The sequence below is a fragment of the Sturnus vulgaris genome, chromosome 2 (assembly GCF_052056855.1).
Source record: "Sturnus vulgaris isolate bStuVul1 chromosome 2, bStuVul1.hap1, whole genome shotgun sequence".
Taxonomy (NCBI): domain Eukaryota; kingdom Metazoa; phylum Chordata; class Aves; order Passeriformes; family Sturnidae; genus Sturnus; species Sturnus vulgaris.
Genome location: NC_142244.1, coordinates 108,663,381 through 108,679,449, shown reverse-complemented (window position 1 = coordinate 108,679,449; position 16,069 = coordinate 108,663,381). Strand labels below are relative to the sequence as shown.

Genomic DNA, 16,069 nt, shown 5'->3' with positions numbered 1-16,069 from the left:
AACATGGTCAGTCCCCTCACTACGTGGAGAGTGCATCTCCTCTGTGCTGGGTTTGGTGGTGAAGTGATGCTATTGATATATCATTATCCCCCCACTCCCAGGAACTGAAATGTAAGTGCACACATCATGTCTAGTGAAACAATATTCAAATATCATCTCGTCTTGTACAGAATTATGGAGAGAAGAAATTACATCTTCCGCTGAAGGAGACCAAGGCAGATTATAAACATACCTCAATGTCCTTTTTTCCTCAAAGTTTAAGGAGGAGTTAATTGTCTGGAAGCACACTGCAGCAATATGTTGCAGTTTGAGAAACAGTTTAGCACTACATTTCCTAAATGTACCTAGAGGCATCCTGTTCACATAGATATGGTTCAATGAAAATCACATCCTCAGTACTGGGAACACAGCAGTTTTACTCTGGAAACAAGTATTTTGTGTGCAGGCAGAGAGGGGTTAAGACAAGAAAAACAAGAGGAAAGATGTTAGTGGAAGTAGATGGATGAGCAGGGTGAGGTCAGTAGGACTGCTGGTTTACTTCTCAATATCCTGGCTTTTCAGTAATGAGCACAGATCAGACGTAACTAAATGTTCTCTAGCATTATGTCTCTGGGTTTTAATTTGGCACAGGAAGATTCTTTCTTTCCTCTTCATCTCCTTAAAATACTTCATTTTGCATAATTTTGCAAAGACGAGTCTTTAACGAGTAGATACACTCTAGTGCATTGTAAAAGCTGGGGGTATTGTCAATTTAGTGAAAGATATTTTTGTATTTTAATAATGGGGCACTTTTCCATACAGTGATTACCTCTCTAGTACCTGCCCTTGCAGTATTGATTATTTTTTCAGCTAGTGAAACCTGCAGAACTGGAAAACCCTTAAAATGGTGAATACTTATATACATGAGGAAAATCACTCTCAGATTAACTAAAAACTATCCATGGTGGGTTGCCATTTGGTGTTTGGCTCTTGGAGGGCTTTAACACAGAAGGAGATTGCAGTAACTCTGAGGTTCTGAAATATCTACATATATGTTTATGTGTTCAACCTCTTTATTTTCTAGAAGAACTTTTTGCTAGCTCAAGTTTACTTTCCCCTTGTGCTGATTCACTCCAGTTTTTGTGGGGGCTTTTTTTTGGTTTTTGGGGGTTTTTTGTTTTGGTTTGGTTTTGGTTTTTTGGGTTTTTTTTTTTTTGTGGCTTGTCAGATACTTTTTGGGAGATACAGCATGCTAAAGCAGTTCATTTTCTCTTTTTTAGATTTCCATATACTACTGCAGTGAAGATACTTACTGAACTGTAATATTTTACAGAAGTTTGCCATTTGATCTTCACAGATAAATTCAGTGGAAGAGAGTAGAATCATAAAAAAGGAGTAATTTTCAGTGAATCCAGAAAGTAGTCTTCATTTAACTAAAAGGTTTTGTGTCTAGCATTCTTTCTAAGCAAATTCTTTGTACATCTAACTTTAATACTAGTTTCTTGCATTGCTGAATCTTATAATCATCATAAGTAACTCACCTTTTTTAAAATCAGCTCTGGAGATCTTTTTAGATTATTAGCTCTTTGCAGTAATTGAACTATAACATCATTAGAAATATTTACCTAAATTGCAAGGGTTGATAGCCTTGTTTATTGCAAAAGTGACAGGCAGAGAGGAAGGATCTGTGACAGACCACTGTTTTCCATTCCAGACTTCATTCTCAGACAGACCCTTGAGCAGTGGTGTGGCAAATTAGAGGAAATTGCCAGTTTCTTATTTATCCAAAACAGTTAAATGCTGTGTTTCCCCAAATATCAGTATATACTTTCTACTTAAGCATATCCTTGAAAAAGCTACTGAAGCTGCTCTTCATTAAATATGTTTCTGCATTGAGTGTGGAAATACAGAAGGAGATGCGCCTCTGTGAGCATGAATTTCAGATTTGCCATACTAATTGCAGATTTCCCTAATAGAGAGTAAACTCTGGAAGTAAAAGTAAGCAAATAAAATATCTTCAACTTTCTGTTTCATAAATTATTATGCTTTAAAATCATACCCAGCTTCAGCCTATAGAAACCCCAGAGAGTGGGAATAAGTGCCTTGCAGCTGTTTTCCTAAGTGTAACAGACTGTATTTTGTAGCTGGAAATGTCAATGATTACAGGAATAAAAAATAAAAACCAAGAGTTAGAACTACTAAACCAAAACCACATTTTTATTTCTCATCTATAAACTTTTAGTGGAAGTAATTGGGAATACAGGCATCTTGAAATTTTACTTCAGTCTTTAGAAAGAAATTTCTTCCAGATTTCTGGGAGTGAGATCTTTTTAGCCAGTAGGACACAGTTGTTGAATAGTATGTTTTAGCTCTATACTTCAGATTACCTTAAGTACACCTGAAAATTAGAGGTTAGAAAACTGATTCCCGAAGCTCTTATACTGATGAGCTCACTATCATTTCTAAACACTGGTTTGAACTTCAGAATCTAAGGTCAGCTATTTTGATATAAGCCACCAACAGATTATGCTTCTGGTTATAGTTGCATTTACCTTATTTATTTCCTAATTACTGCTCATTAATGGGAGTGCTTATGCTTTTAATACCACTGTAATATTACTGAACAATTCCATTTCAGACAGTGTTCTATATCTATGTATTTGACAAATATTTATTCCTGCACATTCCTCATTCATCTGCTTTTCCACTATTTTAATTGCGTTATATCACAAAAGCAATTTAAACCTTACTAATATGGTTATTACATGTTAAATCTTACTGTCATATGCTGTTATATCTTCTCCTGTTTCCAGTGTGAAAGAGGAATAAATATTTAATTCTACTCTTAACAATCTTGAAATGAGCTGAAGACTCACAGGTTATGGTGGTAGCAGTTCAGGCTCTCATCAGACTTGCTGCCAGAAGTCTGGAAATCAAATTTAAGTTCTTCATTTAAAGAAGCTTGCATGGATTGAGAGATATGTTCATTGATTTCAGCAGTTACTTCTTGCTTTTAGTACTCTAAAAGGAATGTGGCTCTCAGCACTCCCTCTCATGTATCATGTTTTTTCACATCAGTGCCCAAAATATTGTGGAATAAATATTTGCCACTAGCAAAACACAAATCTGTATCTGTACGGTGTTCTCTTGAGAAAATTGAGTGCAAAACCCTCAACCCTGCTTTGCTCTGGGGCATTTGTTCACCATTCTAGAAATAAGGAGTGGAAAAGAGTCTGTCAGTGTGAATTCTTTATCAAGATCACCAGTGAGGGAATGCCCACATCATGTGGTCTCGCAGTAGCCTTCTCTGCTTTGAATTGAGTCAGCCAAGAGGAATAATTTCTCCTGTGTCAGCCCCAACTTGGTTTTGGTCAATGGGTGTATTTATAACACCCAGAGACCTCCTAAACAATTCTTTCGGAATTCTTTTGTCTTTGGAACACATGACTTTTAAAGTACTTAGAAACATTTTCCCCAGTTTCATCCTTCAAATTAAGTTTCCACCGACTTCAAGAGATCATTCTTATTCTTACTGACTCCCCTTTTCTTGCTGTTGTGCATTAAGTTTATCTCCTATGAATAGTCATTTAAAGACCTAAGAGCCCAGTGGTGCTCTGGCATCTCCAGGCTGGAGTTCTGCTCGTCTCTTTAGCCACTTCTGTGACACACTTCAAGGACACTGACAAAGGTTATCGCTGCCTTGTCTTGCCTTCCCTTTTGCATCTTGCAGATTTTCAGCTTTTCTCAACTTGCTCTTTAGTAGAGCCTGCCAATATCCGTTAGACATTTATACCCAACATTTCCTTAAGTCACAGCTGTTCTGTTCTTTGTGGAGAGGTCACACAAAAAAGGCAAACAACCCAAAAAACACATAGAAAACTACCTCCTGCCTTGTTGTCCAGACTTTAGTTTTCCTGGACAATTTGCTTGCCACATTATTTTTCTCTGAGCTCAGTCTGCTGCAAGGCTCAGCATTCTCCAAAACAACAGCTCAAATATATTCTAGTTTTATACTCTTAGGTCTTTTAGCCACAATATTAAAGTGATGTTTATCAAATAACAGAATTTGCCTGCAATTTTGTTTGTTTGTTTGTGAAAACTTCCTAATTACATAGCATATCCTTTTTGTCTGAACTGAGAAAGTAACATATGTGCTGGTGAATAATGAGTAAATATTTTCAGCAAAATAAGAATAATTTGGGTTTTTTAGAAATGCAAACCATTCATAAGTGTAGGATGTACTGACAACCTTTAACACAGCTTCACCTCAAAGATTTCCACAGCTAGTGAGACCAAACAGGTGGCAACCCCCAATCTGTGCCTTGTTATCTCTGAGGAGCTTTGATCTACCTAATGTATAATAAATAAGATACTGCATTTTAATCATCTTGCTGCTTTCATATCACTCGTCTTGCAAGTTCTTATTTACAAAAACTCATCCTGACGTTGTTGGGGTTTTTTTAATTAGATTTTTTTTGATCATTTATTTATTTCATCATACCTACCAGGAGACAGATGATACAGCACCTGGAAGTTATTATACTGTATATGCAGAGCTTCCCTATCCACCTTTGTCCTCTTCTTGTGGCTGCAAAAGATGTAACCAATCTTCTTTCTTTCATTAACTCTACTCTATAGAAGAGGCTGACCAGATGATACTTTAAGGTTAAGATATTGGCTGACAGAAAATGCAGTTAGGCCTAAAATTCCCTTTGTTTTCTACACGTACTCCTCACTATAAGAACATATTATGCCATTATGCTCCAGTAAAGACCAATTTATATTTTTTTAACTAAATAAATTTGAATAACCTCCTTAAAAATATAATTCTCAGTTCTGCTCTTACATATAAATATATAACAATCTAGGTTTAGTGTTGCAGTATTTTTAGCAATTTAGTACTCATACTACTACTCAAATACCACGTTCTTACTTGTGGCCAGTCTGATGGTTTGAAGGCAGGGAGGATAAGAGCAATCCACCTTTGTTTAAAAGGCACTGTAAAGCCAGTTATATTTATACAATATATAATAATATAGAGTAGTTGAACACTGCTGCATTGCTTATGATTAGGTATTCTTTTTATTCACTGAAATCCAGTGCTGAATTTCTCACCAAACTAGGCAATGTCAAACTTAACATTTAAATAAATGTTGAGTTAGAAAAAAAAAAAACCGTGTATAACAGACACTTAATTTTGCACTAAAAGGTATTTAAAGTTATCCTCATAATTGCAAATTATACCAAAAAAAAAAAAAAAAAAAAGTAGAGAAAATAAGATTTTAGCATAATGACCTAAATTAAGAAAAGAAGAACCGTCTTTTTCAACGTTGGAGTTGGTGGCTGATTATATAAACTGTGCCCATCTAGGAACAAGTTAAAAAAAATTTAAAACGCATCTAATTGTTTTAAGGGAGAAAATAGGATAGTCTGTCAAAGCAAGAACAACATGTGCTCACAAAGGAATGCAGCCAAAATTTTGTTTGGAAGTAAAATTCAGCTCAGTGTGTAGTATGAAAGGCACTAAAAGGGTTAGAGCATTGTCACTACACACTGTGCTCTTGCAGCTCAAAAACTTGGCAACATGCAGAAGTGTTGTGTGAATATAGACAGTACAAGGGAGCAGATGAATATTCTTCTATATCTTACGTTTTCCCAGTTTCTTACAGAAATTTCTACCTAAACTATTGCTTTGTATATAAAGACAATCTAAGAAAGAAATGCTGGTATGCATTGGGAGTGCTTCCTCAGTTTGATAATTCTGTCAAAAATTCTGCCAGTTTACAAAAAGAAAGAATAGTGGAAATAATAGTTGTTTCTCGTAGAAAATTTAATTGTTGCAAACTTTGGAAATTACATATAAAGTATTCAGCAAACATTATTGGTGGTGACTTGGTTTTGCCAGATCAGTTGCTTTCTGGACAGAAAATTCCTTGCTTAAAGTCATTATTTAGATTACCAACTGATTTCTTTGTGAAGCTCATCACAAAAACTTGAGGATCTAGCACAGCAAAGAGCTTGTGACTGTCCTACATGTCAGGTAAATCCCAGGCATTTGAGCTGATCTAGAACTCGTCTGGCTCCCCATGGCAGGGAGAGGTTGTAGCCATTTCATATGATGGATTTATTCTGCAGGGACAGGTTTACCTAGTTTCAAAAATATACCATGTTTTTTCAGCAGCTCAGCAGCATCAACTCCTACATTAGGCCACATAATTTGAAATTTTAAAAACTACATTTTTAAAATCGGAACTTAAAAATGTGAAGGAAGTCATGCTTTGGGTCCACAGGAGCTCTGAGTGGCAAGCAGAGGGATACCATGGGCTGCTGTAGGGCCAACCACCTCTCAGCAGTCAGAAAAGAGTCACTGTGTGAAATTTGGACCAAGAAATGACAATTATTCTCAGGGTAGACACACATAACAGTGTAACTAAGGTAATACGCCACTAGAAAGTTCAAACAGCTAAAATATTTTCACATTTGGAGAGTTGCTTTCTCTTGGCTATTTAATTAACTAATTCATTTAATTAAATGGCAACATAGACACAGCCCCACTGGCCTGGCTTTCGCCAAACTGAAAGCAAGTTTCATGTACAATGTTGACATAGAAATAATTAGTAAAAGCATCCACTTTCTTCATCTCTTACCAGACACAGTGTACTGTCATCACCAAATAAATGTTTTCATTTCATAAATTCACTTTTAATGATTTTTTTTTTATTTTAAAGCTCAGTGAAGTATAATGTTTACAATGAAAACTACCGGAAAAATTAAAATATCACATAAAGTTAAAAAAAAATATATTTGTGGAATGGAAGACTTTTAATGATAATATTTTACTCAAAAACAAAAATTATATTTTTTTGGTTTGTTCCCTAAATTGTAATTCTTAGAGCAAACCTTAGTATAGAAAGCTGCTAAAAATAAAACTCTCCAAAGGTTTTAATTCAGTATTAAATACCCTGGTTTGAAAAAACCAGTGGATTAAATGGGGTCTAATCCTCCACTCTGCTTGGGTTCTGTTTGGCAAAATTCTTAGTCTGTCAGCTTCTGCAAATCTTTGCAAAATTATTTTTATCCTTAATAAATTATTTGCTCTGTTAGTTACCCTAAAAACAGAACAAATTGAGGGACATGGGTAGAAGGATAATAATTTGAAAAATAATTGCAGTAGAATTTTAAGAATGAGAATGAAGAGCAACTGCAGCAACAAAACTGTGGAAAAGTAACAAGAGATTCATTTCTCAACACTAATAAAAATTAAAATGTCCATAAGCAAACTATTTTTTATTGCTAAAGTACAAAAGTATTTAGAAATCACATCTTAACCCTATTTTTATTTAAACTATAAGGCTGAAGTTCTCATTTTTAATTATTATTATTTTCTCTTTACCGATGTGTATCAGTATAAAGGCATTAACTAAAGTGATGATAATTATTTGCAAAATGACATTTTGTTCTAAAGTTAGCAACCACAAACCACAGCTCTTAATAATAATTGAAGAAAAATTATATACCTGAAGCAAACAATGATGATTTAAAAGAACACCTCATTTTTTTTGTATATATCAAACTGATTTTGCTATTTTAGGATTAGAGACGAATGCTCAAACACCTGTAATTTTTTATGAGACAGAAGGTGTGACTTTAGAAGATGCTTCTTTCTAACTTTAATGACAGTTAGAAAATCTTCCACACAGTACACAATATGGTACCTATGTATTAAATTTCTTCCAGTATAAAATGGCAGATTCTGGACACTATTAAATTAACAAATGGTTTGAGTGCTGTGCTCTGCATTTATAGTGTAGAGAAATCTTGATTGAATTTAACACCATATGTTTTTCCTGGAAGGAAGGTGACAAAAACTATGTGACGTTTCTTAGGCCTGATAATAGGAAATAAGGTATTTTGAACTTTTAAAATAAACTGGCTTTCTGTGTCATGCAATGAGGGAGATGATAAAGATGGGTAATTCACTTACTGCTAGCAATAAGAATTTTCTCTTTAAGTCTGGACTATTTTAGAAAAAACTGGAGATTTTGATATGGTAGATCTGTAGGTTGACATTTCTGATAATGTGTTCAAAGGAGTTAGATGTAGCAGCAGGAGTCTAGGAATGTTAATATGGACCACAACCAATATTTAAAGCCTTAATATTTTAGGGCTGTGTGGATTGTTCAGGACTTATATTGCACCTTCGAAAGCAATTTCCTAAAGAAGAAGCAAATAGTTCCAAATACAAATGTTTGTTTATTTCAATGTGGAAAAATGCTCAGTATAGAAAGAAAAAAAGTATTTTGGCTGATTTTGAGCTAAACACATTCACCATTGTTCTTAATTCATTACTGGACTATGGCAGGTACTAGAACTCATCTGTGTACCTTTGATCATAAATGTCAAGGCTCTTTGACTTGGGCAAACAAGGCATTTCTGATTTTCATTGCAAATTTTTCACAGTGAAATTTGGCTGTGTTGAAAGAAAGGAAATTATAATTTTGCATGTTTATTCTTTCCCTAAGAGATTCCATTTTTCTGTTAAATAACTGAGATCAGAGAACTGAATGAAAGAGTGCCAGTAGAATTGCAAGCTATTTGAGACCTTGCTGAGATGCACTGTGAGAGGTTTGGCTCAGCTGTAACATACACAATACTGAATGTGCACCTTGGCATTGAGTTCCACTAAAAGCTGTTATTAGACTTCAACAAGCATGAAGTTTAAACTGTGCAATATAGTTTAGCAAAACTTTTTCCTGTCAACTGGTACTCACAGGATTCTTCCCTAAATTAATTATCAGCTACTGTTCTGGGGATAGGAAGAGCTACACAAAGATATCTAAGTGTGTAAAAGCTGAAAGTGCTACTTTGTAGAAAGAATCATATTATAGTTAAGTAAATGGAAGGTACAGAAGCTGTCTGGAATTACATGGAGCACATGCTAAAGCATAAATGCTTGGACTTGCCACAGGATACTTAAATGAAATCCTTTCCATCAATAAAATCCACTTACTAAGAAATAATTTTTATCTTACCTCAAAATTCCTTTATATCCTCTTTACTGAAGTGTTTAAGTGCTAATATACTTTTAGATTCAGTTAGGATAAAATAATATCCGTGCCCTAGGACATGGCTCCATTATAGCTGATATTGGTTCAACTGTCTCTGGAAGCCCCAGTTAATGTAGGCATCTGTGTACCTGTAGTTGTTTGAAATGCCTGTATATAAACACTAATTTTCACTCTTTTGCATGGACAAGATGAGATTGTTGCCACTTGCCATTAAAGGGTGCTGCCAGAACTGTACGAACAATTGTCTAATTTTCTAGCTAAAGTATTTTTTTTATAGGCTATTGTTTAGAAAGTAAATAAAAAGTTCCATTTCAGAAATAGCAGATGAGAAGCTTTTGCTTTCCAGAATTTTCTTGCTGACTTCAGGTTGGGAGTAGCTGCACAACCCTGAACCTGAAGCAGCGTTTCTATGCAAATTAATTATAAGAAACATCACCTGGATCAGATGAAGGAGTTAGCCTGAATGGAATTACTGGTGAGGCCAGTTAGTGTGGCTACCTCTGCCATCAGCTTCTCTAGGCTGGTTCCTCACCCAAGTGCAGTGCTCTGCTTTCTGGATCCCTGTGTAAGACATTTAGGAAGGGAGAGCAAAGCAGTCTTGCCATGCAGAAGGACTAAACTTTGCTCATGTTACACTAGGGTATGGGGAGAAGCTACAGACTCTATAGTTTTGAAACTATATCATTATGATTTACCAGGAAGGGAGAACACATTAAAGCTCTGTATGGACTAATAAAGGGAAAAGTAGATCTCAAACTGATCTTTGCTGAGGTCATTGGCCTCAACATCTTTGGGAAGAGGATGAAAAAGCTTAGTGTGTACATAAAAATAGGCAGGGCCTCTTGAGTCTGAATTATGTATTTTGTGTGATATATTATAATCATTGATGAAACAACAAGGTAGTTAGGACAGGTTCAACATATATTGTAAAGCAAGAGAAACTACAAGTTTCTGTGAGAACACAGCAAAGCATCCATTGCTAAAATACAGGTAGAATACAGACAGCAAAACATGAATGCATCAATTCAAAGGTGCAAAGTCTGCCCAGCTAGCGGTCTGAATGGGAACTTGTCTGTATATAGCTGTCATAAAATGCAATAGAGTTCCTTGTTTTCTTTTACTACTTAACTGCAGTCTTACCATTGGAGTATCCTGGTAAATAATCTCCAAGCATGATCTCAGTGGCTTTTTTCCCTGAAGGAGTATTTTCTCTTCTATATGATTTTGAAATAAACTGCTCAATGTAAGAAAAAAAATAATCTATTTGTATTATATTAGTCACAAAATATAGATTTAATGATGTCAAATATATATATATGTGTATATATATATGCATATGTATACATGTGTTGTGTATATATATATATATAATGGAATGCAACACAACCAAAAAGTAAATTAGTAAAAATAGAAACCATTCTTCTCCTTTAATGCCTGTGGAAGCCTTTGGAAGAGGGGCCAGCTTGTTAGAGATTGGGAATGCAGGGTGAGCAGTAGCTAGGATCAGGTTTTCTGGGCCTGAGTGAAGTAGGACTGCAAGATACAGAATTTCTTGATATTGAGATTTATACATAGATAAGAAACAGTAGAGAATTTAATGATTTTGTAAGCCAGCTTTTGTGTTTTTAATACATAATTTTATGCATAAGAAGAAAGACTTTGAGGGGAAAAGAGAGCCAGTGAGTGAGAGAGTTTATGAAATCCTTCTTATTTTAATCCCTCCAGGAGGCAAAACAATCATTTATTTCCAACTGGGCATACAAAGAAAAGAAAGAAATGGAGTTTGTCTTTGCTGCTTTGTTTAATTTATCCTTATTAGTCTGCATTTTTTTCTCACCCCTACTCCCTATAACGATAACCGTTCATTTTGCCAATACAGATTCCTCAAACCAAGAATTTACTATGGTCTAATTATAATTTTTCAAGTCTTATTTGTGCATTGAAAAAATCAGCAGGCAATTTTGTTTGACCTAAGTTTTCGGTTGGCAGATTTTAAGTCTTCTTTTTTAATATATGTATGGTTTTTCTCCTCCTTTTAGCTTTCCAAAAGCCTTACTTCAGAAGGGGTTTTACTGGCATTATGTCAGCATTTCGCTTCTTGATCTCCTATTCTTGGGACTATTCACACTCCAGTTCATCTCAGAAGAGTAAGGGTTACTCCTTCCTTAATTTTCTTCCTTTGCTGTGGTTTCTTATGGAAGGGAGAAAAGAGCTTTTGCTATTTACAGAAGCTTACCTGAAGAGCTCAGGGGCTGGTGGGATCAGGATGTGCTATCCATCCCTTCCAGCAATGTGTGCAATCATACTCAACCTCAGTCCCACTCTGCTCCTTTTCAAGGTCATACATGGGGGCAGTAGAGACTGAACATTCTGCTACTGTCACTATTGCCTTAAAAAATAAATGTAGCCTCTTGAAATTTTCCTTTCCAAGATCTCATCAGGCTGGAATTCATACATATATTTAATACATTCAAAACGACAGGCACGCTCTCATTCACCTTTCAGTAACAGCATGCAGTGTGGTGCAACAGAAGGCACACACAGGCTGCTCCTGAGGCTCCATTGTACCCATCTTGTAGGGTGACTAAGATTTCACTTTTAATCAGGTGTCTTTTCTGTAGTAAAAGCAAGTACAGCCCAGAGGAATGTGAAAGCTGTGCTGCTGTGCATTCAGCAGGAACAGAAGTGTTCCTGTCACATGTGCTGGGTACCAACACTCTCCATACCAGGCATTACATTGCTGCAAGCTCTGTAATATTTACTGCAGAATTGGTTTACAAAAAAAAAATTAAGAAAAAAAAGGAGAATACATCTTCCTCTGTCTATTCCAAGAATATCTCAGTGAAAACAATTCTTGTGACCTCCATTTGCCAGTTACCTGCTTTAGAGTGCAGAGAATGAGCCCTGGAGAAGAAGTACCAGCTTGTCATCCTTCATGTGTGACAGAGGTTGTGTTTCCCTTTGGACAAGAAGTGGTAGTCTCCTTCCCCAGTATCCTATGGTGTAAATAACTGACTTTAAGTATACTGAGCTATGAAATGTCTTACTAGGTCTTTAATTTACAGTGCAGTGTTGGGGAAAATGAATGGAGCGTTTCAAAACTATTTTCTTTGTTGCATTTACAATACTTTAGTGTGTTTTCAGTGGTAATGTGCAAAAAGGGGAAAAAAAATCCCAAAACAAACTAACATTATCCAAACCAGCTTCTTGGCTCTTCTGAGAGAACTATGAACAATTGCCCAAACATCCTGAAGGTGTCAGCCCTTAGAGCATATTTAAGACACATGATCCAGGAAAGTGCCATTGTGCCATCCCAAGTGATTTTTAGCATTTATTTATACCAAGAAAAAGAAAATAGACTCAAACAGTGTAAAGGATTAGACAGCCTAACACAGGGCACCACAATATCTTCTTAATTGCAAAGCAAACTAATCCACTGCCCAGATAACTGAGAAATGGTAAAGCCACACTTACAAGGAGGCTACACACTGCAGAGAGCTCTGGAAGCAAGACTTAGCTAGTAGGAAAATGTTGTATCTTCACTTTCAATGACAGTAAAATTAAAGAAATATTGCTTTAGTCTTCTAACTCATAAAATGCTTAACTTACAAGCAAACTTGTACCTTTAATGTCTAGCTTAGTTTTAGGCAAGTCCCTCCCCATTTCTGCAATTGAGTTTCCACATCTGTCTGTAACATGGAGTGATGATGCTAATCTTGTACATGAAACTTACAAAGATTTATACTCAAGTGTTAATGCTTAGGAATCAAAGATTTTATGTTCATTTAATTATTTCTTAATATGTACATGGCTCTGGCTCTTTCTCCATTGAAAAGGGCCAACATTCTGATAAGAATGTTGTAAAACTGAAAAATTTGCTTTCTTAAATGCAGAAATTCCAGGGACCCTTTGGACAGTGAGCAATGCAGTCAGACTGACTGCAAATACAAGTTATCGTTATATTTCTTTTTTTTCCTGAATAAGTTCTGGGGTAATAAGACCATTTCTAAATATCATCCCTCATTTTTTAGGCAGCCATGATTTCCCTTTAAGCACCTGGTGTTATTAAATGTTGAAGACAAAGATACATGGATTAGATACAATCCAGGACAAAACAACAGTATAGGAGAAATAAACACTGCTCTTCTTCTGATTAAGGTCTCTATACAGGTGCATAAATTGACTGAGTAGCCCTTGCTTAGAAAAGCACCACAGGGAATAAAAACTGTGCTTACTCTGAAATCTTGTTTTATTATTTCTAGGGAGGTGACTATCTTTTTTCAAATAAATGGCTTAAAATTAAGTATGGCTTAAAAATTGGCTTCAGTTACAAATGCCAAAGACAGTAACCATTTACACTGCAAACAAAATATATTTATGTAATAAATTACAAGTAGTTTAAAGTAATTTGGAGTAAGAGTGGTATTACTTGTGTACATTATACAGCAAAAATATAGTTTTCAGGTCAATCAAAATAGTTAAAAGCTTTTGTGAATTTGGAGACAACAATAAGAACTACATTAAATAGATTTTTTTATAAAAATCAATTTATAAAGTCAATAGGCCTTAATCCCTTAATCCTTAAACATTCTTGTTTTGCCCTGGATGTTCTTGAGTGAGTAATAGTTTGATTTGGGAGATCAAAGGGTTAATTTGCTTTTCAATTGGAGAATGACTCAGAGTTACCCTTTATTGTTAAAAAAAAAAAAAAATAGTGTGTGGGTGTAAGGTAGGGAAAAAGAGCCAAGAAAATGGATTCACTAATTGGGGTTTTCACCTGCTGTGAGTCTAATTGAATACAATGCTTTATTTGTAACTCAAGGAGAAAGAAGATTATGCAAAGTATGAGAAATTCAGACTGGTTTTTAAATTCTTATTACTTGGCACTATTGTATGGGAAAGAAGACCAGCATGATAATAGCAGCACCAAGCTTCTGTTAAGGCAGGCCAGGAAGCTCCAGAAACAGTGAAAATTGAAGGAATGTGTATCGGGGAATCAGTGTTAGATACTTCTGAAGGAAAACAAACCTCTTTTGCTGTGAAATGTTCTGGCCTCTGGCTACCAGTCCCTTTGTATGACACGAGCAGCTGCTCTCTCCTTGTAGTGCACCCTGAGGTTCCTCCCAACTAGGATGAAAGTCATCCCATTTTAAAGACTTTAGGAGAGTTTTGTCACTTCTAAACTCGGTTAAAAATGCAAAAATGTGAGACTGCTAATATAACACAATTGACAGCATTCAGCCAGTTTATTCATGTCAAAAAGATATAGATAGAGAAATTGATCTAATACCGGATCCACTGAATTAAATGGAAAATTCACGTTCTAATGAGTTTTAACATAGCGATTTCTATTTACACAAAAATTACTCCTCTATTTTCTTTCCATATTGGGGTAGTATTACAGATACAAGGTTACTGTAAACTGTGCGTTAGACCTGTTAGAACAACCTAAATCATCTAGAAACGATGAGAATTTACCATTTACTAATAATTTTTATATTTATATTTGAGGGCCTGAGGGGTTGAACCTTGAACAACTCTCACACTAATGCTTCTAGAAAAAAAAAACCCATGGGCTTTCCTTGAACTGCTTGTTGAACTTTCCTTCAAATCAAGTGATCCAACTACCTGGAGCCTTAAGGGGAGCCCTAAATTTCCTGGCACTTAGGCTAACACCTTCCAACTTCAATGCCTAATGACATCCATGTAACAGGGGTGTGATGAATTTTCCATGCTTCTAGGTGTGCATCTTCCCGGTGTAAAAACAGGGAGATTCTTTTGTACGTTTGAAAGGTAGAGAATAGAATTAGATCTGATATTAGAAAGAAGTTCTTTGCTGTGAGGGTGGTGAGGCACTGGAACAGGTTGCCCAGGGAAGCTGGAGATGGCTCATCCTGGAAGTGTTCCAAGGCTGAGCAGCCTGGTCTAGTGGCAGGGAAGGTGGAACTAGATATTCTTTAAGGTCCTTTCCAACCAAAACCATTCTATGAATCTGATTTGAAAGACATTGTTTTTGGGGTGGCTTTACCAGGGAATCACAATATCTAAGGCTTAAAAAACAACTTGGTTATGGGAAGGACTGGGAGCCTTATTTTAATGAGTAAACACTATAGATGTACAACATGCATGAGGGGAGACTGGCCACGCTGATTGAAGTGCTTGTGACACTAAAAGAAAATTGTTAGCTTTTCTTTGTGTAACACATATTGCGTAGGAATTAACGTAAAGAAACATTGCAACAGTAACTCTGCATGAGCAGAACTATTTCTTCTGCACTGACAGATCCAGGGGAGAAGCTCACCCTTCCTTCCCTGCGGGGCCAAGGCAAGCCCTTGGAAATTAAATTACCTGATTCCACTCGGCATTTTAAGCACCAAAATTAAACGCTGGGGGAAAAAAAAAAAAAAAAAAAGTGCAGGTTAAGGCCCATTTCAAATCTGCCTGGATTCGGTGCATATTTTAGCTAAGTTTTCTTACCAAGCCAGCTGAAGGCGAACTGATTTGCCGCCTCTCAACACAACCCTCTCTCCGGCCGGCCAGCGCCAGGGCAAAGAACACCCAAAAAAACCCCCAATAAAATAAAAAGGAAGTCAAAGGAAGCCCCGAGGGCTTACTCCAGAATAGCTGCACAGCCCCGGGGAGGCCGGGGAGGGGCGAGGTGCCCTCAGCCGCCCCGCAGCCGGGATGAGGGGGGGAGAACCGGAGCTGAGGGCGCGCAGCGCCGGCACCGCCGCGGGCGGGAGCGGGGCGGGGCGGGGCAGCGCCGCCTCCTCCTCCCTCCCTCTCCCTTTCCCTCCATCCCTCCCTCGCTGCCGCCGTCCCTCCCTGCCGGCGGGGCGGCCGCAGTGGCGCTGAGCGGTGGGGCTGGGCGGACGCGCTGTTTCTGCCTCCGCGGCGCCGCCGAGCAGCCGCCGCCATGAGGGAGCAGCTCCGGGGGTGAGCGCGATGCGGGGCGCGGGCGGCAGGTGCCGGCGGGGGCGGGCGGGGGCGCGGCCCGGGGCCATCCCGCGGCCATCCCGCGC

General features: G+C 37.1%; 1 protein-coding gene across 19 annotated transcripts in view; it reads left to right on the top strand.

Annotated features, from left to right (window-relative positions):
• Window positions 1–16,069, top strand: part of DMD (dystrophin) — a 1,142,416-nt gene that overhangs the window by 1,042,637 nt on the left and 83,710 nt on the right. The window contains exon 1 of one of the 19 annotated variants that reach the window (XM_014878030.2): window positions 15,865–15,983. The exons of 17 other annotated variants lie outside the window; for them this stretch is intronic. In XM_014878030.2, the coding sequence (XP_014733516.1) occupies window positions 15,964–15,983 (20 nt within the window). In that variant the 5' untranslated portion in view covers window positions 15,865–15,963. Of the gene's footprint in view, window positions 1–15,864; window positions 15,984–16,069 lie in introns of those variants that run through there. One more of the 19 variants, XM_014878029.2, reaches the window with a different exon arrangement.